This window comes from Carettochelys insculpta, chromosome 6, assembly GCF_033958435.1.
Source record: "Carettochelys insculpta isolate YL-2023 chromosome 6, ASM3395843v1, whole genome shotgun sequence".
NCBI lineage: Eukaryota > Metazoa > Chordata > Testudines > Carettochelyidae > Carettochelys > Carettochelys insculpta.
Window position 1 is genome coordinate 45,267,713 of NC_134142.1, and position 26,100 is coordinate 45,293,812.

The 26,100-nt window shown below is 45.5% G+C and overlaps 1 protein-coding gene across 1 annotated transcript in view; it reads right to left on the reverse strand.

Moving 5' to 3' along the window:
* The window catches only part of TTC6 (tetratricopeptide repeat domain 6), a 108,872-nt gene that overhangs the window by 41,806 nt on the left and 40,966 nt on the right, over positions 1-26,100 (reverse strand). Inside the window, exons 12-17 of the mRNA XM_074997534.1 lie at positions 24,697-24,798; positions 19,000-19,430; positions 16,622-17,114; positions 14,904-15,033; positions 10,462-10,637; positions 9,920-10,056 (exon numbers count right to left, since the gene is read on the reverse strand). Of these exons, the coding sequence (XP_074853635.1) occupies positions 9,920-10,056; positions 10,462-10,637; positions 14,904-15,033; positions 16,622-17,114; positions 19,000-19,430; positions 24,697-24,798 (1,469 nt within the window). The remainder of the gene's footprint in view (positions 1-9,919; positions 10,057-10,461; positions 10,638-14,903; positions 15,034-16,621; positions 17,115-18,999; positions 19,431-24,696; positions 24,799-26,100) is intronic.

The following is a 26,100-nucleotide window of genomic DNA, read 5'->3' on the forward strand; positions in this document are numbered from 1 at the left end:
TTATGGAAATCTTTTCATGGGAGGAGAAATTACTAAAATTGGGACTATTCAGACTGGAAAGGAGATGACTAATAATAGGGAGAATATGATAGAGGTTCATAAAATCATGATTGGTTTGGAGAAAATAAAGAAGGAAATGTTATTTATTCCTGTCATAATACAAGAACTAGGGGTCACCAAATTAAATTAATAGGCAGCAACAAAAGGAATTATTTCTTCACACAACGCTCAGTCAACTTGTGGAACGCCTTACCAGAGGATATTGTTCTGATGGGTTCAGACACAGAGCTCTCCTTTGAGATTGCCACTTGATGTACAGAAATACCACTGAACTGCCTGCCTGCATGCCTGCCCTATGGGGCACCTCACCATCCTGACCTGATGAGTTAAACTCACCAGTCTCCTCCATTGTTGGCACAGAGGTGGGCTCACAGCCCACAGCACAGCAACACACACATTGAGATCACTCAGTCAAAGGGACTTGGAACACCATCCAGGTGCACAGCCTTCACAAATGAGATCAAAACCCCAAATAAATCTGTCCCGCTACGTATACAGTTTATACAGAATGAGCTCATAAAGAAATTCATCTCCTTTATCAATGGCATAGATATGCACAGCTGCTGTCCCTGCCCCTGCTAACAAGGGTTTACACTGGATTTATTAATAAAAAAAGTAATTTTAGTAAGCATAAAAGGTGGGACTTAAGTGGTTGCAAGTAATAGCAGATAGATGAAAGTAAATTGCTAAGCAAAATAAAACAAAACAGCTAAGCCTAATACTCAAAAAACAAAACAAAAAACAAAAAACCTCTTTTACAGGAAACTAATTTCTTAGCTTAACAGTCATTTTAATCAAAGGTGGGAAAAGTACCCAGAGTTACTGTGTGCGCGCGTATATGTGTTGTGTGTGTGTACGCGTGCACACTTTTTCCACCTTTGGTTTTAATCATATTTTTTCATGAGATAGGAAGCCTCCCAACTTGGGCCTGATCCTTCCCCTTATATTCATTCAGTCTTAGCTGTTGCCAGCAGTCATTTTGGGTGGTAAATAGGGGTCTCTTCACATCTGGTCAGAGCCCTTATTGTAATGGTTTCCCACCTTTATATACCCTTTACTAACAGCAGGAATCCTTTACATTCAGTTTGAATTTTTTCCCACTTCCAGTGGAAAAATACGTCATCTGAAATAGGTTCCAGCATCAGGTGATCTGGTCTCAGCATGACCAACTATAGGGCCAGGCTTACAGAGACAACAAGAAAACTCATAGGTCATTGTGTTGAACACTGGACCATTAAGCTCCTTGAGTACTACCAGTGTCACTCTCTATGTATGTCTAGGAAGAAGGTTTCTACTTCATGTTTGTAACTTTAATTACAGAAATGATCCATGCACACAAATGGAATATAGTCATTCAGCAGATTACAATTTTGCTAATGATATGTTATAAGATGTATTTTACATAAATTGTCTTCCAGCTATGCATATTCGTAAGCATATTTCCATAAAGAACATGGGGTGCAACCTCGCTGTTATGAAGGCCTAAACAACAATAGGGTTCAAAAAAGAACTAGGTAAGTTTATAGCATTTCGGTCCATCAATGGCTATTAGCAGGTATGGGCTACGTCTACACGTGCAGCCAACATCGAAATAGTTTATTTCGATGTTGCGACATCGAAATAGTCTATTTTGATGAATAACGTCTACACGTCCTCCAGGGCCGGCAACGTCGATGTTCAACTTCGACGTTGCTCAGCGCAACATCGAAATAGGCGCAGCGAGGGAACGTCTACACGTCAAAGTAGCACACATCGAAATAGGGATGCCAGGCACAGCTGCAGACAGGGTCACAGGGCGGACTAGCGCTTCCGGGGCAACAGCTAGCCACTCCTTTAAAGGGCCCCTCCCACATACACTCAGCCTGCACAGCACGCGGTCTGAGGAGCCATATAGGCACACAGACCCCGAGCGCCGCAGTCATGGACCCCCAGCAGCAGCAGCAGCAGCAGCAGCAGCAGCAGCTAGAGGTCCACCCAGCCCTCCCGGCAGGAGCAGGGCTTGCCCTGGCTCATGCCATGTTGTGGGCAGCTGAGCACCTTCTTGCCCTAGGGGAGGAGATGCCCCCAGGGCAGCAGGGCTCAGCCCCTACCCCTGCAGCACCCTGCTCCACCCCCCGCCTCACACGCCGGCGGCTGTGGAGCTACCCCACCAGCACAGACTGGTGGGAGCGGCTGGTGCTTGGGGAGTGGGACGACGACCACTGGCTCCGGAACTTCAGGATGACCCGCCAGACATTCCTGGAGCTCTGCCAGTGGCTCACCCCCGCTCTCAGGCACCGGGACACTGCCATGCGGCGTGCCCTCCCTGTGGAGAAATGGGTCGGCATCGCTGTCTGGAAGCTGGCCACTCCGGACAGCTACCGATCCGTGGGCCAGCAGTTTGGTGTCGGAAAGGCCACCGTCGGGGCTGTCTTCATGGAGGTAAGAGAACCCACAGGGGGAGGCCAGGGCAGGGCAGGGGGGCCAGGGCAGGGCAGGGCAGGGCACAGCAGGGCAGGGGGGCCAGGGCAGGGCAGGGCCACGCACACCCTGCTCACCCCTCATTGGGGCTGTCCCATGTGCTTTCTCTGCAGGTCGTGCATGCCATCAACTCCATGCTCCTGCACAGGCTCGTGAGGCTGGGGGACCCACAGGCCACTGTCGCCGCCTTTGCCACCCTGGGCTTCCCCAACTGCTTCGGGGCTCTGGATGGGACTCACATCCCCATCCGCGCCCCGGACCACAGTGGCGGCCGATACCTCAATCGGAAGGGCTACCATTCAGTCGTCCTGCAGGCCTTGGTGGACAGCCGGGGACGGTTCCAGGATGTTTACGTGGGCTGGCCTGGCAGCACCCACGACGCCCGGGTGTTCCGCAACTCGGGCCTGTGCCGCCGGCTGGAGGCGGGGACCTACATCCCCCAGCGGGAGATCCCTCTGGGGGACACCACCATGCCCTTCTGCATCCTCGCGGATGCGGCCTACCCCCTCCGGCCGTGGCTCATGCGCCCCTACATGGGCCACCTCTCCGCCAGCCAGGAGCGCTTCAACGAGCGCCTGAACCGTGCGCGCCAGGTGGTGGAGCGCTCATTCGGCCGCCTGAAGGGACACTGGCGATGTCTCCTGACCCGCCTGGATGCCAGCCCCAACAACATCCCCCAGATTGTGGGTGCCTGCTGCGCCCTGCACAACCTCGTGGAGAGCAAGGGGGAGAGCTTTCTTCAGGGCTGGGCCGCCGAGGCTGCCAGGGCACATGTGCAGCCACCTGCTGCCCCCAGTCGGCAGGTGGACCCAGAGGGGACCCGGGTCCGGGAGGCCCTGCGGGCCCACTTCGAGCAACAGGCCGCGGGGTGAACTCTGGCCAGGCCCCCTACTGCCCGCCCCTTCCTCCCCCACACTCCTGCCCCAACGCCAACACCATGGAGCACCCCACCATGCCCCTGCCCCCGTCCAGGAGAAATGACAGCACGAACTTGTGGGTGAACGTAAACGTTTTTTTTGTCTTAACGAATTTTTTTTTTTTTTTTGAAAAAATAAATATCTGACACAGAAACCAAAAAGAAGGAGGGACAAACGTTCAAGCAAATCAAGATGGGCACAAATAAAACAATACAACCACAAAGCAAATAAAAAAGTGTGCACCATCAACAAAAAAGCAAAGCAGGGAGGAGAATGGGGCGAACTATTTACAGAGGGGGGACGGGGCAAACAGGGGCAACACCAACAGAAACCAGTCCACCAAAAACTATGCCCAACAAGGGGGGGGGGCCACGTCCCGGGCCCCTCGCCCCTACAGCCCAGCACTGGGTGTGCCCGGCCGGGAGCTCCGCCAGGCCTGCAGTCTGGTCCGCAGCTGGGTGGGAGCGGGCTCCACCGGAAGGTAGCGGCGCCGGCGAGTCTCGGGTGGCTCCAGGGGTCCCTCGGCGTGGTGGCCCTCGCGGGGAGGTGGTGGGGCGACGGCGGACGGCCCGGCGACGGCTGGAGCAGCTGGTGGTGGGGCTGCAGGAGCGGGCATGGCGGGCGGTGGCTCGGCCGGCACGGCATGGGGGGCCAGGTAGTCAACCAGCCGTTTGATGGTCTCCATATAGGCCCCCCATGCCTCCCTGCGCCAGGCCAGCGCCTGCTCCTGCTCCTGCAGCCGGAGGTGCTGCTCCGACACCTCCAGCTGCCGGCGGAGGATGGCCAGCAGCTGGGGGTCCGTGGCCACCGCCGGTAGCAGGCGCGGGGTCCGCCGTCTGGCCCTCCGCGGGGCCGGTCGTTCCTCAGCCGAGGGGCTGCCCTGGAGCGAGGGTCCCAGAGGGCTCTCCGGGACAACCGAGGCCTCGCCGGCGCTCTCTTCCGGTCCTTCGGATGGTGCAGGTGCAGGTGCAGGACACAGGAGAGGAGGGGGGAAAGAAGAATGGAGACAGGCGTTAGTGTGGGCCCCGAGCCGTGGCCGTGGGCCCCCCCGCCCTGTGCTGCAGGTTCCCCATCCCCGTCCCCGGGAGATGCTGCTGTGATGGATGGGGTTCAGGGGTCCCCCTGCCCTGCACCCCGTCCCCTGGTGGGAGCGACTCTCACTTCACCCCGCAGGGTCTGAGAGCAGGAGAGCTTTCTTAGGCCACAGATGGCCAGTTTCTGGCAGGAGTGACAGCACCAGCTGTCGGAAGAGACAGTCCTTCCAACCTGTCGTGGGGAGAAGACCCCAAGGGGGGCCCCTCTGGGATGCAGCTTTCCCCCTCCTCTGGCTGGCTGCCTACCAGCTCTCCCTTCCCCTAGCCTCTACCTGTGGCCCCGGCCCTCGCCCCCCAATTCCAAGCCAGCTCAGCTCCTCCCTCCTGTTTGCTCAGGGCAGAGGTGTCACCTGCCAGCTGTAGCGCCAGGATCCTCCTTTGGCCCTGGGAGCTCCTCGGCTCTGGTGGCTCATATGTAGCCTGAGTCTCCCTTTGGCACTCCCCCCACTCCATCACATGCTGCTGCTGCTGCGGGGTGTCCCACCCCCTCCGCCCGGGGGCCCCTCGAGGTTCCACTCCCCCCTGGCCCGGGGATGGGGCATGGCACTGTCATGCAGGGTGGCGGGGGGCAGGGGCTGATGGCTGCAGTGCTGTGAGGGCCATGGCCCTGGTGTCCTTGGGGCCATGGCCATGTGAGCGTGTGGGGGGCCCTGGACACATCTCTGTTCCCCCCGCCCCTCAAGCCCCGGGGTGTCCACCAGAGAGGGGTATCTACCTGTGGGTCCGCTCCCACGGTCCGGAGATCCCTGGGGGTCGGAGGCCCTGCTGCTGCTCCGGGATGGCAGGAGGAGGATCTGCAGGCTGGATTCTGCAGAGGAGGAGCCCCCCCCCTCCTCCTCCTCCTCCTCCTCCTGCCGCGATGTCCCGGGGATGGCCTCCGGGGGGGGCCCCCAGGGTGCGGGGCTTGCCTCCGGGGCGGAGTCCGGCTGCAGGGCCTGCTCGGGCTCGTCAGCCGAGGTGTCAAGGGTGGCCGGAGGGGAGGAGGTGTGCCGGGAGCCCAGGATGTCCCTGAGCTCCCTGTAAAAGGGGCAAGTGACGGGGGCGGCCCCAGATCGGCTGGCCGCATCCTGGGCCCGGGCGTAACCCTGCCGCAGCTCCTTGACCTTACTGCGAACATGGTCAGGAGTGCGGGCAGGGTGACCCCGGGCAGCCAGGCCGTCGGCCAGCCGAGCGAACGCATCTGCGTTCCGCCTCTTGCTCCCCATTACCTGGAGCACCTCCTCCTCACTCCAGAGCCCCAGCAGGTCCCGCATCTCGGCCTCCGTCCAAGAGGGGCCCCGCTGCCGCTTCCCAGACTGCGTGGCCCTCTGGCTGCCCTGGCTGGTCTGGCTGCCCTTGGGGGGGGTCCCCTGGGGGCGCTGGGGGGGCTGCTGGGCAGCCATGGCTGGTGTCAGGGGCTGAGGGCTGTGCAGGCTCACCGCGGGTGCAGGCAGGAGCCTGCACGTTGCCTCAGCCTCCTGCAGTCAGGGCAGGGGAGGGGACCTTTAAGGGGCCGCTCCACGTGGCCACCAGTGAGCTGAGGGGCTGGAGAGAGCATCTCTCAACCCCCCAGCTGATGGCCGCCATGGAGGACCCGGCAATTTCGACGTTGCGGGACGTGGATCGTCTACACTGTCCCTACTTCGACATTGAACATCGAAGTAGGGCGCTATTCCTATCTCCTCATGAGGTTAGCGACTTCGACGTCTCGCCGCCTAACGTCGAAGTTAACTTCGAAATAGCGCCCGACGCGTGTAGACGTGACGGGCGCTATTTCGAAGTTGGTGCCGCTACTTCGAAGTAGCGTGCACGTGTAGACGCAGCCATGATGTCCCTAGCCTTTGTTTGCCAGAAGCTGTGAATGGATAACAGGAGATAGATCACTTGATGGTTACCTGTTCTGTTAATTTCCTCTGAGGCATCTGGCATTGGCCACCGTCAGAAGATAGGATAATAAGCTAGATGGACCTTTGGTCTGACCCATTATAGCTGTTCTTATGGTGCAATCCAAGTTGAAACTTGCCCTTGTAGAAAGTTGTGTATGGTGGAGCTGTGACCAATGTACTCTCCCACACTAGCAAAGCTACCTTCACTAACAATTGTAGAAATAAATTTGATGTTAAAGGCTTAAAAAGAGAATCCATTTGGGCAGTGGGAGTTGGGTCCTAGTTAGATGGAGAAAATCTATTTGGATCATTCAGGAATGTGCTCATGATATGGTGAATAAAAAGTCGTATCTGTGCAAGGGTGGAATGCTGAGATGGGTGCCTGACACATCTTAATAGAGGTAATTATTAGATCTGGTTCCTTAAGTTGCATGAGACAGTACAGCATTATTTGAATTTTAGTCTGAGCAGGGCAACAGGAGAACATATTATATAGGCCATCCAGATGCCAAAAGGCTTCCACAAAGTAACAGAGAGACAGCTGTGTTAGTCTGTATTCTATCAAAACAAAAAAGCAGTCAAGTAGCACTTTAAAGACTAACAAAATAGCTCATCACCTAAAATACTTAGTAAGGAATTCCTGCAGAAGATTCTCTGCTGTTCTCAGCACTCAGGACTGCCACCGAGTAAAGTGCTGCTTCTGTATTCAACTACTGACATGCAGTACTTTGGGACGTGGGTGCAGCACCAATGACAGTTCTGTGTTAGGAGGCCTCTGATTATCAGTAGCAGTATGGGTTCCTGAGTGGACAGTTTGTGGTGGTTTGAACAGCACATCCATCTTTGCCAAACTAAAGCATTCTGTCATGATCTCGCTTGAGCTTGATAATTCTGCTTGGAATCAGAGGTACTGGTGGGTATGCATAGAGGAGACTCCCATCCCATGGAACCCAAGTGGTGTTTAATATTGATCTGGGGGTGTGACCTGCCTTGGAATACAAATGGGACACTTCCTGTTCTGCCTGAAGAGCTGAATGAGACATAAGCTGGCTCTTGATGAGTGACAATGGTAGCAATAGGCAAAATGAGTGCTTGGCTATGGCCTAAGACTCTGGGTGTAGTCAGTACAGACATGAGTTCCTGTCTCACAGTGAGCAGAAATGACTGCTTCATTGCAGCTGGAGAAGTCGCTCATCTTGATGGTCTCAGAGGGCATCAGCCTTTATGCCTCAAGTTTTTCTGTATAAGCCAGCACAGGGAAGCTGCAAACCAAACAGCAGTCTCTACCACTAGCACTAGAACAGTCTTTTGTTTTATTTTGGAGGCTAGAATTGTCTTGGACTTCAGAAGAAAAGTCTTGGACTTCAGAGAAAACAGTCCTGGAGACAGTGCTCTCCTGCAGCTCCTGTTTGCAGTCATACCTGTGGTAAAGGAGTCACTGAAGAACTACCTTTGGAAAACCAAGGAAGTTTCAACACCAACCTAAGAGTAGTCTTGATGAGGATGCAATGAAGATACTCTTTCCTGCCCTTCTCTGTCCTTGCCTTGAAACCACAACAAATAATGCACCTCACTCTAAAGTGACCCTTGCCTAAGCACTTGAAACAATGCAAATGATGATCGCTGACAGGCACAGGCTTTCTGCAGCCTGAGCTAGGTGAAAAACTCAGGGATATTGGCACAGGTTCCCCTGGTCCCAGAGGCTGGAGGCCCTGCTGACTTAAAAAAAAAATTTAAGAACTAAACATTTTTAAGTGAAATAAAAAACATTAAAAAGCATAAGTGACAAAAATGAGAACCATTGGGTATTACAGAGTAAACTTTTATCTGAATAGGGAAAACCCTCCAGGACTGACGCTTGGGAGATGCAAACACCTACAGTGTAATCAACAATATAAAAGCACTTGGAAATATCTGCAAGAACTACATTTAGCCTGGATGTGAGGTCCTAGAAAGAGAGAGATTGGAGTCAAAAATGATACCCAAATTATGGACCTGAGTGGCATATAGAATAATGGGATTGTCCACCATTGTAACCAGACAGAATCCCCCTGCTTTACTCCATCTTGCCCCTCTTAGGTGCCTCAGAGCACACAGCACAAAGAAACAGCACAGTCTTGGAATGTTTTGAGAGCACAGATGCGCTAATCTCAAACACTATCTGCTGGTGCCTCACAAACACAGATGTGCTATGTCAGCATGACCCGGACTGGAGAATACCAATAAGAGGGCTAACGGTCTAGCCAACGGTCTCAGGGCTTCAAGCTGCCCTTGGCTGGTATTGATAATTGATTCACCCTCACTTTTGTCCCAGGAGGGGAATTTTACTGCCCGTGTGAAAGTTTGCCCCATTTCTATAAATCTAGTTATCTCTGCCTTACAAGTGTAACTGCCTTGTAAGCACTGGTGTCACAAAGATGAACCAGTACAATTGGTACCTTATAGATAAGGAAGACTATACATGCCCCAAGGGGGTATAAAAGAGGGGCCCGGCAGCCTACTGTAACCGAACTCCAATTACCTACACCTGCCAGTCGGGTAAGGTCTTTGCCTCCCGAGGATCCAGGGAACGCTCTCCTTGTATTTGTTCTTCCCAAGGGACACAGTGAACGATGTTGGCTATGCCGGAGTCAAAGGACGCAGGGGTGAGAATTATACCTGCAATGTATTTTGTGCACATTTAATAGTAAGAGCTCTTTAGGCTGAGGAGTCTGGTCCTCACATGGGTAACTCTTCTGACTGATATGTCATTTGTATCATCCTACTAGTAGTTAAGTAAATAGAGCAATAACAGTGTAACCATTAAGATTTTATCTAACTTTTCCTGCAGCTGTAACCATTAAGACTTTATATAATTCTGTTACCAATAATATTTTCATTTCTGCTTTGTAATAAATAGTAACCATGTTTAAGCTTCAGCCTGACTCCTTCTAGTTGCTGTAACTCGGCCAAATACAAACAAAGAACCTTAGCCGGTTTGGCTATATTCAGCCTGGTCAGTGGTAAGGTGCAGTAAAAGCTGGGCGCTGAATCATGCTGCCTCCACGGAGCTGATTCCCAGGGCACCCATCAGCCTCCCTGGCTGCCCACTGCGAAGGGACAGTCTGACCTAGCAGTTAAAGTCTCGGGTGGATCTCTGGGGCATCCATCAGTCAGTTTTGGCTGCTCGCTGCAAAGGGACAAGCTCTCCTAGCAGTTAAAGACTCAGATGTGATAACACACACACACACCACGCATTACCTGGCCATTCGGCTAACAACCATGGTCAAAATAAGAAGGTAATGGGAAAGATTATGGGGTAAGAGATTAAGATCTTTGTTTCAGCCATGTTGAGCATAAACTGATGGCTAGACATTCACAAGGAGATGTCAGTGAAACAGGCTGAAATTTTTGCTTAGACTGACAGAGGCAGGTCTGAAGGAGAGACAGGTCTCTGTTGGCCACCTGAATAGTTTAATTTTTAGTATATTTTTAATAAACCTATGTTAATAATTAATTAATAATTGCAGACTATATATTTTACCTTGCTTGAACATTGCTGGGGTCTTCCTTAATCAAAGCTGTAAAATCCTGAAGAGCTATAGTCCAAATTGATTTCTCAAAGAAATGTACTCCATGTTTCATAAGTGCATCTGTTCTTTTTGGGTTATATTGAAAACACTACATTGAAAAAATAAGATACACATAATATTTGCATAATGGTTATTTTCCAATCATTTAAAAATCTGAAATGAAAAGGTACCAAAGAACACACACTATTTTTAAATATAAACGGCCTTCGATTCTTTTAAAAAATTCTTTATCCTTTAATTTCTTTTGCCATTCTTTTGCCGTTACTTTAAAAGTGAACATAATCAGCTAGTTAATCTTATAAACTGACTCTTAATTTAACTATGTGTCATTCTCTAAGATAAATTACAGAAATTCTGTACTAACTCCACTCACACTGAATGTGTATTTGTTTCTTTCTTTAAAAGGATACAAGCTACATGCCAGAGCATTCCACATACTTGATACTCAGTGATGTTACTGCAATAATGTTACACTACAAAAAAGAAAACCTACTTTTGCATAATCATCCATTGCCAATAATAATTCCCCTTCTTCTTCTAACAACTCAGCTCTCCTGAAATAAATGTCATCATCTGTAGGGTTGCATTTCACAGCTAAAGTGAAATTTATGATGGCCAATGCATTATTGCCTTGATTCCTATAAATTTCAGCTTTCGACAGATATGCATCTAGAACCAATAAAATATAAAATACAACATTTAGCAGAACAAAATATTGATAATTCTTCTGTCAGTTTCAAAAAAAACCACAAGCATGAAAATAAAGCATAACCAATTCTTTTTCACTCTGCGTGATACACTACAGAAGTCTAGAACTTCAGCTTTGCTCCCAGTCCTCATAACCCCATAGTCTTGGCTAACAGGTTGCGTAAAATTTCTCAGTTATTGAAAGTCTTTGGAAACTCAAATTAACATGAAGCACTTCAAAGTGGTCCAAATCATTTTAAAGACAACATTGTTGTCGAGAAAAAAGCTTACCAAGAGTACACATGTGAAGTTTATTTTATGTGTGTGCACGTACATATGGGCTTGTGTGTTCCCATGAACCTGAGAGTGATGTTGCAGGGAGTGTCATGCTCCCAACAGGGTCACCCATGGTGGTAAGATCAAGGGGGAGGTCCAGACAAAGAAGAACCTTAAAAGTCCTCAATGGCAGAACAGGTGGAAGATAGCAAAGGTAATGCTTCAATGGCTGTGAAGGCAGATGAAGGCTGCAGCAGACAGGAGACTTCCAATTGTCATGGATTCCATGCCATTGGACCTGCGTTTTCTATCCCACGAGTACCATGTGGTGGCATCAGTGCAACAGTCCCCCCATGTTAAAAGAAACCATGCACAGGTGTCTTCCTCTGTGTACTACTCTCCTAAACGTAAGCCCTACAGCAACTAGTGAATGGCGATGGGAGCAGGATTGTGAAATCTGGAAGCTTTTAGTCATGAACCAGCATGTAGCTGGTGCATTTATGTATTAGGTGTTCTATTTTCAAGGACTGAGGTGGTACAACAGTCTGGCTGCTGCACCCATGACAGAGCAGCCCTATTTAGGATCCATCCTGCTCGCCCCACATGGGGAGGGGGCTAGAAAAGGTGCCCTAAACACAGTAGACCTCAATCCCCCTGACGGGAAAACTGAGTCCAGTGGGTTCACCTCCATGTGGTCGAAATCGAACAGTTAATTTTGGAACATGTACTATTCGGACTCCAATGGACAACCCAGACAATTAGCAACCTGGAAGAAACACAACATTATCTCCCACAAGCTGCAACGATTCAACATTGATATCACTCCCTGGCAGAAACACATAGACTAGAAGGAGGACAGCTAAGAGAAGAAAGTGGAAGGTACACATTTTTCTGCAAAGGAACCCCAAAGGAAGAAAAACGTACGTGTCTGTGTGTATACACCTCCACCCCAAAATTTAATAGTACACTAAATGTACATTAAAAGACCACTGAAAAGACAGGACTCAAAATCTGGGCAATGATAGTGTTTACTGTTGCCTCTGCACCCTTAGTTTTGTCCCCTCATGCTTTCAACATAGAACTTTGGGCGCAAATAGGACATGGTCCTATAACAAAAGAACTGTATACCAGGGGACAAAACTCAGGATGCATGGACAACTGTAAATTTGTTATTTCTTAACACTCAAGTGCAACTTAAATAACGTTCTTTTCATGTAGGTTTTATTGTATGCAATCCCTTAGGTTTCTGTTGGTTGGTTAGTTGGCAATGGAAGATTTAAAAAAAAATGTAACAGTATCACCTACGGTCGCCAAGTGTCTGGTTTTCAACCAGAAATCTGGTGTTTAGGGCACCTGTACAGTCTCCAGTCAGAAGTATTGGCCAGACCCCAACAGTCCAATGACTAGAAGACAGTAGTGCCCAAGAGGTAAACTCCCCAGCAGGTTCAGCGATCATCACTGTGGGTCAGGGTGCAGCAAGTGGTGGACATAAGCTAAGCCACCTGAGGGATGGTGAGTGTCCCTGGCCTGTCTTGCTCCTCTCTGGCTGTGCAGTGCCCAGTCAGGGTGTAGAACTCATGCTGACAGCCTGTAGTCCTCTCCCAAGCTACAGTTGCACAAGACAGGGCCCTGCAAATGCAAGGAGCATAGCTGGCCACTGTAACTGGGCCCTTTCCTAGCTAGCCCACACCCTCTCACTCCAGCTAGGAGTTAGGAACCCACTTGGTAAGAGAGTTTATTGGCTGTTGGTGGCAAGATGTGCACTGACTGGTTCATGGGCCATGGAGACAAGGGTGGCCGGTTGCAGCCAGGATGGTGGGTGGGTGAGTACTAGGGACAGTCAGAACTCTCATGTGGGGTGTTTCTGGGGTGAGAAGATGTAATGAGCTTGGAGAGGGGGCTCAGGATGGCCTGGGATGCTGGGAGAGAGGATGGAGTGGGTGGGACAAGGTTGGGAGTCCAGAGCAGGGGGTTAGGTTCAGGAACCCTGGGACCTACAGTGTCCAGTTTTGAGATATTGCAGTTTGTGGGAGGAAACAGACCACTGGGACAGGAGGTGGTTGTGGGGAGTCTGGTCCACCTTCCTCTCTCCCTCTCCCCCCCATCCTACCTGGGAACTGGGGAGCTCCTGCCCCATATGGAGCCTCCACAACAGAGAATGGGTTTCTGGGGCTATTTGTTGGTCCAGACAATGACTAGGGAAGCCTGGTTTGTCTCTCTTACCCCGGAGGTGAGAAATTTACTGCCCCATATAGTGCCCGGGGAGGACAGAGGTTGGGGCCACATGCTGGATTCAGCTGGCTAGTTGCAGAAGCCCGTGTTTCTCTGTTTGTCACTCTAAGGCTGCGTCTACACGTGCACGCTACTTCGAAGTAGCGGCAGTAACTTCGAAATAGCGCCCGTCACGTCTACACGTGTTGGGCGCTATTTCGAAGTTGAAATCAACGTTAGGCGGCGAGACGTCGAAGTCGCTAACCCCATGAGCGGATGGGAATAGCGCCCTACTTCGACGTTCAACATCGAAGTAGGGACGTGTAGACGATCCGCGTCCCGCAACATCGAAATAGCGGGGTCCTCCATGGCGGCCATCAGCTGGGGGGTTGAGAGATACTCTCTCTCCAGCCCTTGCGGGGCTCTGTGGTCACCGTGGGCAGCAGCCCTTAGCCCAGGGCTTCTGGCTGCTGCTGCTGCAGCTGGGGGTCCGTGCTGCATATACAGGGTCTGCAACTAGTTGTTGGCTCTGTGTATCTTGCACTGTTTAATGAAAGTGTGTCTGGGAGGGGCCCTTTAAGGGAGCGGCTTGCTGTTGAGTCCGCCCCGTGACCCTGTCTGCAGCTGTGCCTGGCTCCCTTATTTCGATGTGTGCTACTTTGACGTGTAGACGTTCCCTCGCTGCGCCTATTTCGATGTCGGGCTGCGCAACGTCGAAGTTGAACATCGACGTTGCCAGCCCTGGAGGACGTGTAGACGTTATTCGTCGAAATAGACTATTTCGATGTCGCAACATCGAAATAAGCTATTTCGATGTTGGGTGCACGTGTAGACGTAGCCTAAGAGTTGAAGGATCTGCAATTGCTTGTAGTGCCTGGATCTAGAGGGATCTGAGAGGTAGAATACTGAGCCTCACCCATGCTGCTATAGCTGCTCTGGGAACTCCCAGGCACAGCGAGTAGCACCTGCTGCAGCTCCTTTGGCAGCAGTGAGAACATATCAATTTGAAATGTTTATTATCTTGGCATGCTGCCAAAATTTTCCCAAGGAACAGAAGAGAGAAAAAGAAAATAGCAATTGTTAACAATAGCTATCTCAGAATGATCTGAACAGAATTTCCTGGAACAAGGAAAAGCCCTAGCCCAGAGGTTCTTTACTTGTATGTGTGTGTGGAACCCAAAGTGAGTCATGAACCCATTTTAATGGAATCACCAAGGCCAGTATTAGAGTTGCTGCAGCCCAGAGCCAAAGCCCAAGCCCAAGCCGTACTGATGTTAAGCTTCCTTCCCCTTCCTATCCTGAGGGCAAAATTCAGACATAAGGGTCTGGCGACAAGAGGGGCTTTTTGCCGGCAGGGGCACATGCACATGGCCTCTTTACTGCTGGCACCCCACTCTGCCAAGACCAAGCTCTCTCACAGCAATGCTAATGAGCCAGAGGATCTTGCTAATAAGCAGCCATTTGCAATTTGGAGGCTGCTCATTAACATGGACCTACTGGGAAAGCTGTGCTGTGCAGACCCAGCGTTAGTTATTGCTTTAGAAATACTGATTTGGGCCCCAATCTTTCAAATATTTACACTAACACAAAACTTCATAAACTACAAGTAAGTGTACAGAAGAAATGAGACTACTTGGTGCATAAAGTTAGGTGTGTCCATTAGTCTTTGCAATACAGGGGCCTAATACAACTGAAGAAACAGCATTTGTGAGAAAAAGATCTCTTTTAAAAAAATTCAGTCATATATCAATAGATACTTACCTGCATTATTTTTGTTCCATTTTATTATAAAATTCAGATCATCCAAAGCAGCTTGATTTTTTTCTTGAATAAGGAAAATCAAATGCCTGTGCCAATAAGCATTAAGTAGAAGTGGTTCTAAACTTATGGCCTGCAAAAGAAAATGTGAAGCAAATGATTTATTATTTAGGTAGTGGTAGGAGTTTTTTAAATGAGCTAGAAGTTCCTGAATACAGAGGATGTCAAGGACTCTGTACTGTAGAGAATAAAGTTCTACATATTTGAAATACAGCTATTATGCACATAAAATGTGAAGTCCCCATATTGCAAACACTTATGGATGTGTTTAAGAACATGAGAAGCTCTACTGAAGTCACTCATATTTCAAACTAAGAATGTGTTTAAGCGTAGGCAGGATTGTCCTGAATTTCAAAAATATGCAATCTGAAATATGATTAGCTTGAGAAAAACAATGAGAAGTCCTGTCACACCTTATAATCTAAGAGGTATTTTGGAGACTAAGCTTTTGTGGCCAAAGGCCAACTTCATCAGATGCAATGCAAAGTATCTGACAAACCAGGCCTTTGCCCACGAAAGCTTATGCTCCAAAATATCTGTTAGTCTATAAGGTGCCACAAAACTTCTTGTTGTTTTTGCAGACACAGACTAAGAGGCTATGCCTCTGATAGCTTGGGAAGGCATCACAGTCTATTACTTTTTAAAGAGTAAAGCCTAGTTGAATTATAGGGGATAAACACAAAAAGGTACCTTGCAATTGCTGACTTGTCTGAAGGTGATAAATAATTGGCATTTCCCTGTTCATAAGAAAATACCGGTGTTGAAATACATGATCTGTATTATTGTTATTGCTATGGGAAATATTATTGATTCCTTTACATAACCACTTGACTGTGATCTTACCACATTGAGATCTCACCAAGCAAATAATTTCTTATGTATTTTATTCACTGTGCAGTAATATTCATCTAATATAAGCATAGGGATAATTTCCTTGAGTATACATATCTGCCACTGGTCTGCTACATTCTGGATTTGTAAGTCTTCCAGACGCACTGCAAGGCTCTCTATTTTCGAAGACTTTGGAGGATTATAAAGATAGGGAACTGAGAGGATAAACTGTAGGTACATCTACACCAGGAGATTAGGTCGAATTTTGTTACGGTTGATTTTTTAGCATCTGATTTTGTCAAATCAAGGGTGCATGTCCACACTGGCACATGACATCAATTGAGCGTGTCTCCTTTAGGGTGGGCAGTTTTGACTTTGTCAGCAACGCACTGTGGCTATCCATCCCACAGCTTCTGCTGCCCATTTGCACTGTATATTAAGCTCCCAGTGTCTGAAGGGATAAAAAAGTGCCATAGATGGTTCTGAGTGTATGTCATCAGCCTCCCATAGTGCACTTCTCTTCTCCCCCACTGTCTGGAAAGCAACATCAAAAAGTGTTTTCTTGCCCTTTTTCACTGAGTATCCATGCAGATGCCACTGCAACCTGCCTAGCTTCAAGCTGGCAATTCTCCCAATTGAGAATTGGGGCTCAATTCTCCCAATATGTACTTGGTACCATCCCATTCTGGGCAAAAAGCTAAGAAGATGGTGATCAGCTTTTTACCAGGCTTTTCAGAACTGAGATGCACAATGGAGTAAAAAAAAAACAAAACAAAGCAAAACAAAAACACCTAGTTTGTGATAGCAGATAAACTTTGTATTAAACTTACTTTTTCCAAATCATCCATGGCTGACTTTAACTTGCCTATCTTTCTGTTTATTGCACCACGTCTACAATAGTGAAATGCTGAGGAATTTCCTTCCTTTTCAATTAACAGTGTTAATCTGTTGATTTCTGTTTCCAAATCTTCAATGTCAGCAATATCTTCTCTCAAAACAGGATTCACTGAGTCTCTTAGTTCTATTTCTAGCTTTGGTTTTCCTTGTTCTGCAGAGTCCACCTTCTTAATGTCTGTTAGTACTTTAGCATCTTTTTCCTCAGTAGAAGTCCTACTCGGAGGGAAAGTTTCATCAAACCAGCTATTCCAGATTCCTCTGATCCACTCATGAACACCGAGGTCTTTTGGAATTCCACCTTTACTTTGTGCAAATATCTCAAAATCTAACAAACAAGGGAGACTGGGGCTACGATAATGTCGGACTGCTGGAGATACTCTGATTCTGAATTTATTCTCTATATGCAGTCTTCCAAGGGAGACAGAGCTGAGTTGGGGAAAAATGATAGTGTTAAGTACAGGTTCATAGATATATTTGTGACACAGAGAATTTGGTTATCAATAACTATTCAACTAACCACATAACTAGTTTAATAACTGTAATATTTTAGCCTAAGAGCCATTTATAACAATCCAATTAGTCACAAGTGAGTACACGTGTGCTAAATGACAGACACACCCCAAAACAAATCAGCATTTGTTGCTCATTTCCAAGCACACGTCCCCAGAAGGGTCTCATCAGTGGTACAGATAGACAAAGCTAAACCCGAGAAAAGGACCAAATTCAACAGCTGCATAATAAGCTAAAAGATCAGATTAAACAGATGCATGAGAAACACTAAAAGGATTCTGAGACCGCCAGAGAATGAACATCTAAGTGCATCATCCAAATTGTAACGGATGGAACATGCTAATCACTAAGGAGGGTGCCAAAACCCAGACGAGACTGATAATTTCTTTGTAAAGTCAATACACAGGATTCAAGCTGAGAACCATGACAATGTTCAACATCAAAATATGCTGATTGCGTCAGACTGAAAACCTATTTCAATCACCTATGAAAAAGAAATAGATGTCTTTATCTGCAGCTGTAATATTATCTCTGCCACCAAAATACATTGTGCTAAAACGGAAGTAGAGATAATATTTTATATTTAGCCAAACTCTTTCATCTTAAAAATCCCAAATTAAAAAAAAACTAAATATATACAAAACCACTGAAATGTAGTCTCCAGGGTAAAGGACATGCAGCACCTCAGAAAAAGGCAGAAAGCCCTGTTTTTCAATAAAAGGGTTATAAAAATGTCAATCTCAACAAAAAGCAGAGAGAACCTCTGTTTATAAGTTTTTTTAAACACACACACTCTCTCTCTCTCTCTCCCCACCACCACTTCAATGTACCATCACAGTAAATGCTACCAGAGGAAAATCTAAGAGCTAAACATGAAGGGGAAAAGGTACGCTGTCACTCATAATACCCCAGGAAGGATAGCTAAAGAGAAAAATAACTGGTAGAAGAAATTAAACTGAAAGGCCAATACTGAGGACCCATTTACATAGTGTGTGCCCATTTTTCATGGCAGTGTTCAAGCAAGTAGTTTACATTTTTTCAGTATCTCTCAAGCCTCCACACACCATTTAATCCAAAAGTGAAGACATATGTATCAGACGTCAGGATTATTTTGTTGTCTATTTCATATACTAACACTAAACTTTTAAGAGCATTAGTCTTCTTTTACAGTATCTGACACCTTTTAAATCTTTGATCACCACCTAAAGTCATATCTCTTCTACATCACATATAAACAGAGAGAGAGAAATCGTGACGTTACAGGAAAGTGAAATGATAGGCTGGATCAACCTCTTGCATTCTGTGAGGCTGCACAATTTGCATGTAAGGGAAGGAGTTCTCTTTTTACTCTTCAGACCGTGTATATAATATATAATATTATTATATAATATACATTATTATATAAACAAAGTCTGAAGAGTAAAAAGAGAACTCCTTCCCTAAGATGCAAATTGTGTCGCCTCACAGAACGCAAGAGGTTAATCCAGCCTAGGATTTCCAGCTTCCTGTAACCTCAGGATTTATTTCTACTCCACCAAAAGAAACCAATCTCAGTTTAAGATGTGCTGTTAGAATAACTAAATTAAGCATTTGGTCACACTACTTTTCAAACTTAATATTCATCGACTACTGTTCCATAAATAAATTAAAGTACAGGACTCCCTTTTTAACTATCTGAACATAAATTTTATATTCCAGAGTAACACCTCACATTCAAAAAGATTAAATACAAAAATCAAAAATATGACCACAAATTTAAATAAATGCTTTACAAAACCATTATGTATTAATTAAAGAAAACCTTTTAAGAATCTTCGAGGGTTGTTTTAATTCCTCAGCCACAGCTTCTAATTTTCCACAGTCTATCATTTTCTTTGATTTCTTTGTTTTCTTTCTTTTGGGGAAAATAATGTACTTAATCCCAGCTTTTCGAGCTTTCTCAGCCAGAACAGTGTAATCTTCACTATCCTCTTGTCTGTTCAAAATAGGTGTTCTTTCCACTGGTATGTCTACCAGTTTTGGTAGAGGCTCATCATAGTTTTCAGTCAATAGATGCTTAGTAGGGGAGCTTTCCTCAATCTCTGTCTCAACCTCTGGCTCTGTTATCTGTTCCTTCATAACCTTCAACTCTTTCATGCTGGTTTTGAAATTAGTAGAAATCTTTAACACTGTTTTGCCTTTGAAAGAAGAAATGTCAGGTGCAGAGGCTGATCTTTTAACAGAACTGATTGTCTAGGAAAAAAGAAAGCTGAATTTATTTCATGTTCATTTGAAACAAGAATTGTATATTCAAATTCACACAATGTAATAGACTAGATTTTAGTATTTAATTTTAAAATAATGAAAAAGATACATAATTCCATAGAAGTTATACTATTCAAAAAAATTTAAATAGTATTTAATCTAAAACAACTACACTATATCCACATGTGACGTGGTTTTTGAAAGTATTCAAGCCTCTTCAGTAATATGTCATTATCTGAAGCTGACAGGAGAGGTTAATCTTCAGACCAAAGTATTTATTACAAGGAACCAGAGATGTAGATGGAGTCTCAATGCCTTCCCCAGCTTCTTTAGTGAATGTGTTTGTAAAATATATGGCAATTTCCAATACTATCCCTGAGAAACCCTACTTAATTGAATGTATGTATCTTTGGCGTACTTTGCAATTAATACAAGTCAATGTATCTTTTATGTCTGGATATGGGCAAGGCATTGGATGTAACATACCTTAACGTTAGCAAAGCTTTTGATACAGCCTCTTGCCAGCCAGTCAAAGTAGTATGGATTGGATAAATGGACTGTAAGGTGGCTAGATTGAGGCTCAATGGGTAGTGATCAATGGCTCTAGGTCTGGTTGGAGACGGTATCAAGTGGAGTGTCTCAAGGGTCAGTTCCAGGGCTGCTTATGTTCATCATCTTTATCCGATAAGGGAATGGATTGCACCCTCAGCAAATTTGCCAGTGACACTAAATTAGGAGGAGAGGTTGATAAACTGGAGGGTAAGGATAGGGTTAAGGGAGACCTAGATTAATTTGATGATTGAGCAAAAGAAATCTAATGAGGTTCAACAAAGACAAATGCAGATCCCTGCATGTAGGACAGAGTAATCCCAAGCACTGCTACAGGATGAGAACTGGCTGGCTAAGCAGCAGTTCTGCAGAAAAGAACCTAAGGATTATAGTGCATGAGAAGCTGGATATGAGCCACCAGTGTGCCCCTGTAGTCAAGAAGGCTCACAGCATACTAGGGTACATTAGTAGGAGCATTGCCAGTAGATCTAGTTAACTGATTATTCCCCTTTATTCAGCACTGGTGAGACCACATCTAGAGTATTACATCAATTCCAGGTGCCCCATCGCAATTACAGAAAGGATGTGGATGAACTAGACAGAGTCCAGTGAACAGCAACAAAAATGATTAGGGGGCTGGAGCACATGACTTATGAGGAGAAGCTAAGGGATTTGGGCTTATTTAGTCTACACAAGAGAAGAGCGAAGGTGGATTTGATAGCTGCCTTCAACTGCCTGAAGGGGGTTCCCAAGAGAATGGACAGAGGTTGTTCTCATTGGTGACACATGAAGAAACTAAGAGCAAGGGTGTCAAGTCGTGGTCAGAGAGTTCTAAGTTGGATATTAGGAAAAACTCTTTCACCAGGAAAGTGGTGAAGCACCGGATTGGGTTGCCTAGATAAGTGGTAGAATCTCCTTCCATGGAGGTCTTTAAGTCCCAGCTTGAAAAAGCCCTGGCTGAGATGATTTACTTAGGATTGGTCCTGCTTTCAGCAGGGGGCTGGACTCGATGACCTCCTGAGGGCTCTTCCAACCCTATGATTCTATGAATGATCAGAAAAGCGTAGCAGCTAAAAATAAACTACAGGGCATATGAAGTGGATTTTCTGGGAAGTATTTAGTAGGAGATGAATATAAGTTCCCCACCTTAGCTTCAAAAGGTTGGATATTTGCATAAGTGAACTCCTGAGGGCACCTTTGTCCACTGATCACCTGTCAAATGAGGCCAAAATTAAAGTACGCTGCATCAAGAAAAGACTGCACTATTCATAGCTATTCTCGTTCTGAACAAAGGCTGGTATGAACTTGTAACCACAGAAAAATCTCTTTGATGGATAGGCTCCCATAGGTGCCAGCTACATGGGAGCTCTGAGGCTAGAGCACCCACAGGGATAAATTAGTGGGTGCAGACCACCCACTAGCAGCCAAGATCCCCCCTCTTCTTTCTTCTCCCCAGTGCCTCCTGCCCACTAGTGGCCCCACTGATCTCTTCTTTCCTCACCTTCCCAGTGCCTCCCACGTGTCATAAAACAGCTGTTTCACAGCATTTGGTGGCTCCAAGAGGAGCATGGATGCAGTGTGTTCAGGAGAGGGAATGGAAAGAGAGATAGAGATATAGATCTGAGCAAACGGGTGGAATGAGGGGATGTCAAGCACCCTGCTGCTACAGCAGAAGTCAGCACCTATCCTGGCTCCTATAAGAGCCCTTGCTGCAGTTGAGGGTAATCTCTGGTAAACATATGCAAGCCCATGGGGTTTTTTTTGTTGTTTTAATATGCCTTCTCTGTAATGCTTTCACTTTAAAATTAAATAAGCTTCCTTAGAAAAAACTATGTGGTAATGTATACTTGCAGGCTGTTATACCATTTATAACCTCCGGAAAGAAAACAAAGCCCAGACACTGATTTGTTAAGACAATCTGGCTTGCCGGAGATGCCACAATATAGGCAAAGAACTGGATAGCCTCTAAAAACCCTGCTCAGGAGGAAGAATGATGTGGGTCTCTCACAAAAGAGAAGTTGGCTAAGGAGCCAGGAGCTTAGGTGGGATGTCTTTTTAAGAGAACACTGAGGACGAATATAGGTACAATTAAATTACCCTGAACTGTGATTGCCTTCTGCTAAATGCACTTCCAACTTTGATTTCTCAGGAAACTGAATGTTCTTTGAGAGGAGTACAGGTTGTACCTCACTGGTCCAGCACCCTGGAGACTGGTCATTAAGGAATTTGCTGGACCAGGGTAAGTCACTGCCTGCCCCTTTGCTGCTGCCACAGTGGAAACCCCCACTCTGACATTGACAAGCAGGGACTGGGGACATTGACAAGCCAGAGATGGGGACCAGCAGCTCAGCCCCAAAGCTGCAGGGTTCAATGAGCTTCCATGGGGCTTCACTCATAGCCCCAGCCATGGGGTTCCACTGCCACCTTGCCTCTTCCCCCACGAGGTCCCAGTCCTACTCCTCCCACTGGCTCCCTGAGTTTGAGCTAAATTTTAGCTTTCCAAAATTTGGTTTAATTCTGAATAACAGAACAAATTTTTTCAAAATTTCCTGCAAATCAGAAATTCTAAAACTGTTTCAGAAACAATAACAACCGTGTTTTGAAATTGAATATATTTCCAGGACCAACAGCAGTGCAGCAGTAAAACTGACAAGAATGTGAATTTCAGTCAGCAACTGCAGACGCTCCCTGCCCCAGTGTTGGGTACCCCCGACAACCGAGATTCCGCAGGTCAACTTGGGAGCTGACTTCCCAAGGCAATGGGAAGCCCTACCTCTTGCCAGTTGGTTTCGCAGTCGTCTCTTCGCCATACATGCAACCACTTTCTGGGCACCATGTTACATAGACTTTATGGCTGTATTAAGCAACTTAAGAAGTCTTCAGAAATATTTATTTCTATAGTACCTTAAATGTGCATGGTGTTTTAGATCTGGGAAAAACACTATGTTGCTATGCTAGTGTGTTTAGAATATAAGAGGTGAAACTTTACTCATCAGTCTTGTCCTACTTATATGTGATTAACAAGGTAAAGATTATTCCCATTAATAAAGACCCTAACCAACTCCCTCTGAATTCAACAGAAGACTCACAATATAGCCTTCTGTTTTGAGGCTGAAAGATTCCATGCAATCCACTTGAAAAAGAACTTTGATTTAATCTATTTTTTTTAAATTAAGAAGACTGGAAAACAATAGAAAAACATTTAACTTTAAACATACCTTATACAATATTATTATTCTAGAAGTTGTTCTTTCTTAAAATTTATGCAGATTAAAACTATCAAGCATCAAAAGGATTAAGACTGGACTATAAAATGTAAAGGGAAAAATAAGAGTGACTAAATAACAGTACCTTTAAATTTTCACTGACATCACAATTTGGGCAAGAATGGCATCTTCTTAATGTGCTTCTTGCCTACAAATAAAATGAAATGATAGTAAATCTATGATAGTCCATGCCCAATAAAAGTGGAGCCTTCATTCCCTCCATTCTCAATTACACACTTTAAAATAAGAAAGACAGTTCTTCCTGACAAATTTTCTGTTTTAGTGTTTTATGCTATGAATTTATACAGAAACTGTTAACACAAACACTAGGATTACAAAGTTAAAATTAAAACAAAAGCAGAAAAATGTTAAGTGGCCATGATATATATATTTCTTAATACCAAGTCTTGGTTTTCTTGTTAGATATGGAGCTTAATATAGGTCTAGTTATATTATTAAATACATACATAAATATTACTAAAACAAAAATAATTGGTTCATTTCACAGCTAAGGTTGCATGAGGACATACCTATCCTTCTTAAATCTGTAAAGCTTGGAAATTAGCCCTGAGATAGGGATAAGGTGGGTTTAGAAGCCTAATCACAGGGCTGGAATTGAAAGTGCTCAAGGACAGGGCTGAAGATATTAGTAAGAGCAAACAGACCATCTGATGAACTCTTGGTTAAACACATCAGGAAGAGGACTGAGATTAAGAAGTGACCTGGCTGGAGAGCTGAAGCCATGAGAACAGTGGACAACAGTCTCCACAGAAAAAGCCCAGAAGTAGTTGAATTTAAAGCCAGAAGAGGATGAGAACTAAGCCCAGACACAGGGCTACAGACATCAACAAGGGCACAATGATAGGTCTGGCTGAAACTGTTATCATAAAAAGGGTTCATCCATTCACCTATTAAATAACTTAGCCACTGTGCTGAGCAGCTGAAGACCCGCTTACAGAGTTTGGCACCAGCCCACCTGGGGCATCAGGAATGAGGAGCACAGGATCACCCTATGCAGACAGGAAGCACTTACAAGAGGTAAGTGTCCTCCATCACAAACAGACAAAGTGTAAAGAGAGAAGCATCTTTAAAAGATGTGATGGATCTCTACATATAATTTGCCAGATCTCAAGGAACAATTCAACTCATGGTTGATCTCACTGGACTACTATACTGAAACACCCAATATTCTGAGTCAAGAACATTCTCGATATTGAAGAACAGCTACAACATTTTTTGTCTATTCACAAATAAAGCAAACTTAAATATTGTCTTCCAATTACTCAATAAAAATCCTTTTAACATAAGACTACCAGAAACACAAAATGACACAAAATATCTTCTGAGTATAACAAATTCATACAAACATTATGAATTTCTTTGTTAGGCAACTGAGAGTAATTTAAATTGGAAGCTAACTTACTGAAATATATACATACCACCATGTAACTGCAGATGTCAAGGTCCTCAGACTCAGAGTCTTCTTCATCTTGAAGGTCAGCTGAAAAGTCTACAACTACAACACCCTCCATAACATTGCTCTATAATATTAACAAAATTATTATTAATTTTGCATTACTATTAAAGTTTTAGTCAGATACAGGAAATATAGCAACATACCAATTAGTAAAGCACAAACTATAAGTAATCTAATGTTTTTATAGAACTACTATGTAGTTCACATTTGAGATGTGCAGACACTGCAGGGAGATTCTCTGTTATGGTCAAAGATATGTTTGGTGTGACAGCGAGTAAGGTCACCACTAAGCTGACAATGCTCCCTGATTTTCTAAACAGCTGATCTCTGGCCTTGCTAATTTCTGACAGGAGGCAACGGTCCTCTGTGAACCATCTAACAGTTAGAGGTAGCCAGAGCACAACTCACTCTGGCTGTACCCCCTCATGATCAGATTGAGAGTGGATGGCATAAGAACTAACTATACCATATGTATTCCTGCTGTAAACTTCCCTATGCAGAGGCAAGAATCTTTTTTTTACTGAATATTTTGCACTAGAGTATTGTATACAAATTTCTGACTTCTCCATAATTACCAGTCCTCGCAAAGATGCAGAGTAACGACTTTAAGTACCACCACCAGGCACTAGACATGCCCACTACCTTGGATGGTCTATTGGCTACCAGACATTTGCACTATAAAAATTTTATCGTATACCAACATTACAAACTTTAAAAGCATTCTGACACTTTCTAAAATTGTTTTCTGTCTAAAATGCTGAGGTGTGGGCAGGAGGGGTTACCACATTTTAATAGGAACCCATGATAGGATACCATAGAAGAGACTTCATACAAAGTAACTAAGCTTTTCTAAAAGAAAGAACATACATTTAAAAACAACCTACTAGAATATACAAGCATTAAGTGGGAAACATAGTATTTATTAAAATGCAATTAAAATAAACACAATACTGCATCAAAGGTGGCCACAATAACATGAAGAGTAAATTACTACTGGTGGTTCTATTATTCCAGAAGCTGAACTTAAAACCAAAAATTACTTGTGCAGTATATCAGGGGTCAGCAACCCTCAGCACGGGTGCCAAGAGTGGCACACAAGCAGGTTTTCATCAGCACACAAGGCAGGAGCTCAGTCCCTTCCCTCCTCCCCCATGCAGCCAAGAGCTTGCTGAAAGCCAGGCTGCCTGTGGATTAGCCAATGCCACCAATCACCACCAGAACATTAAAGTTTTGCATCTTTATTTATTAATGAAGCTGTTATAAAGTAGGACTATTAGGTTATGTCTATGTGGTGGGTGCTATTTCAGAATGCAAAGGTATCCCAAAATAGCAGCCCTCATCTATGCAACACGCCTGTTGTCTCAAA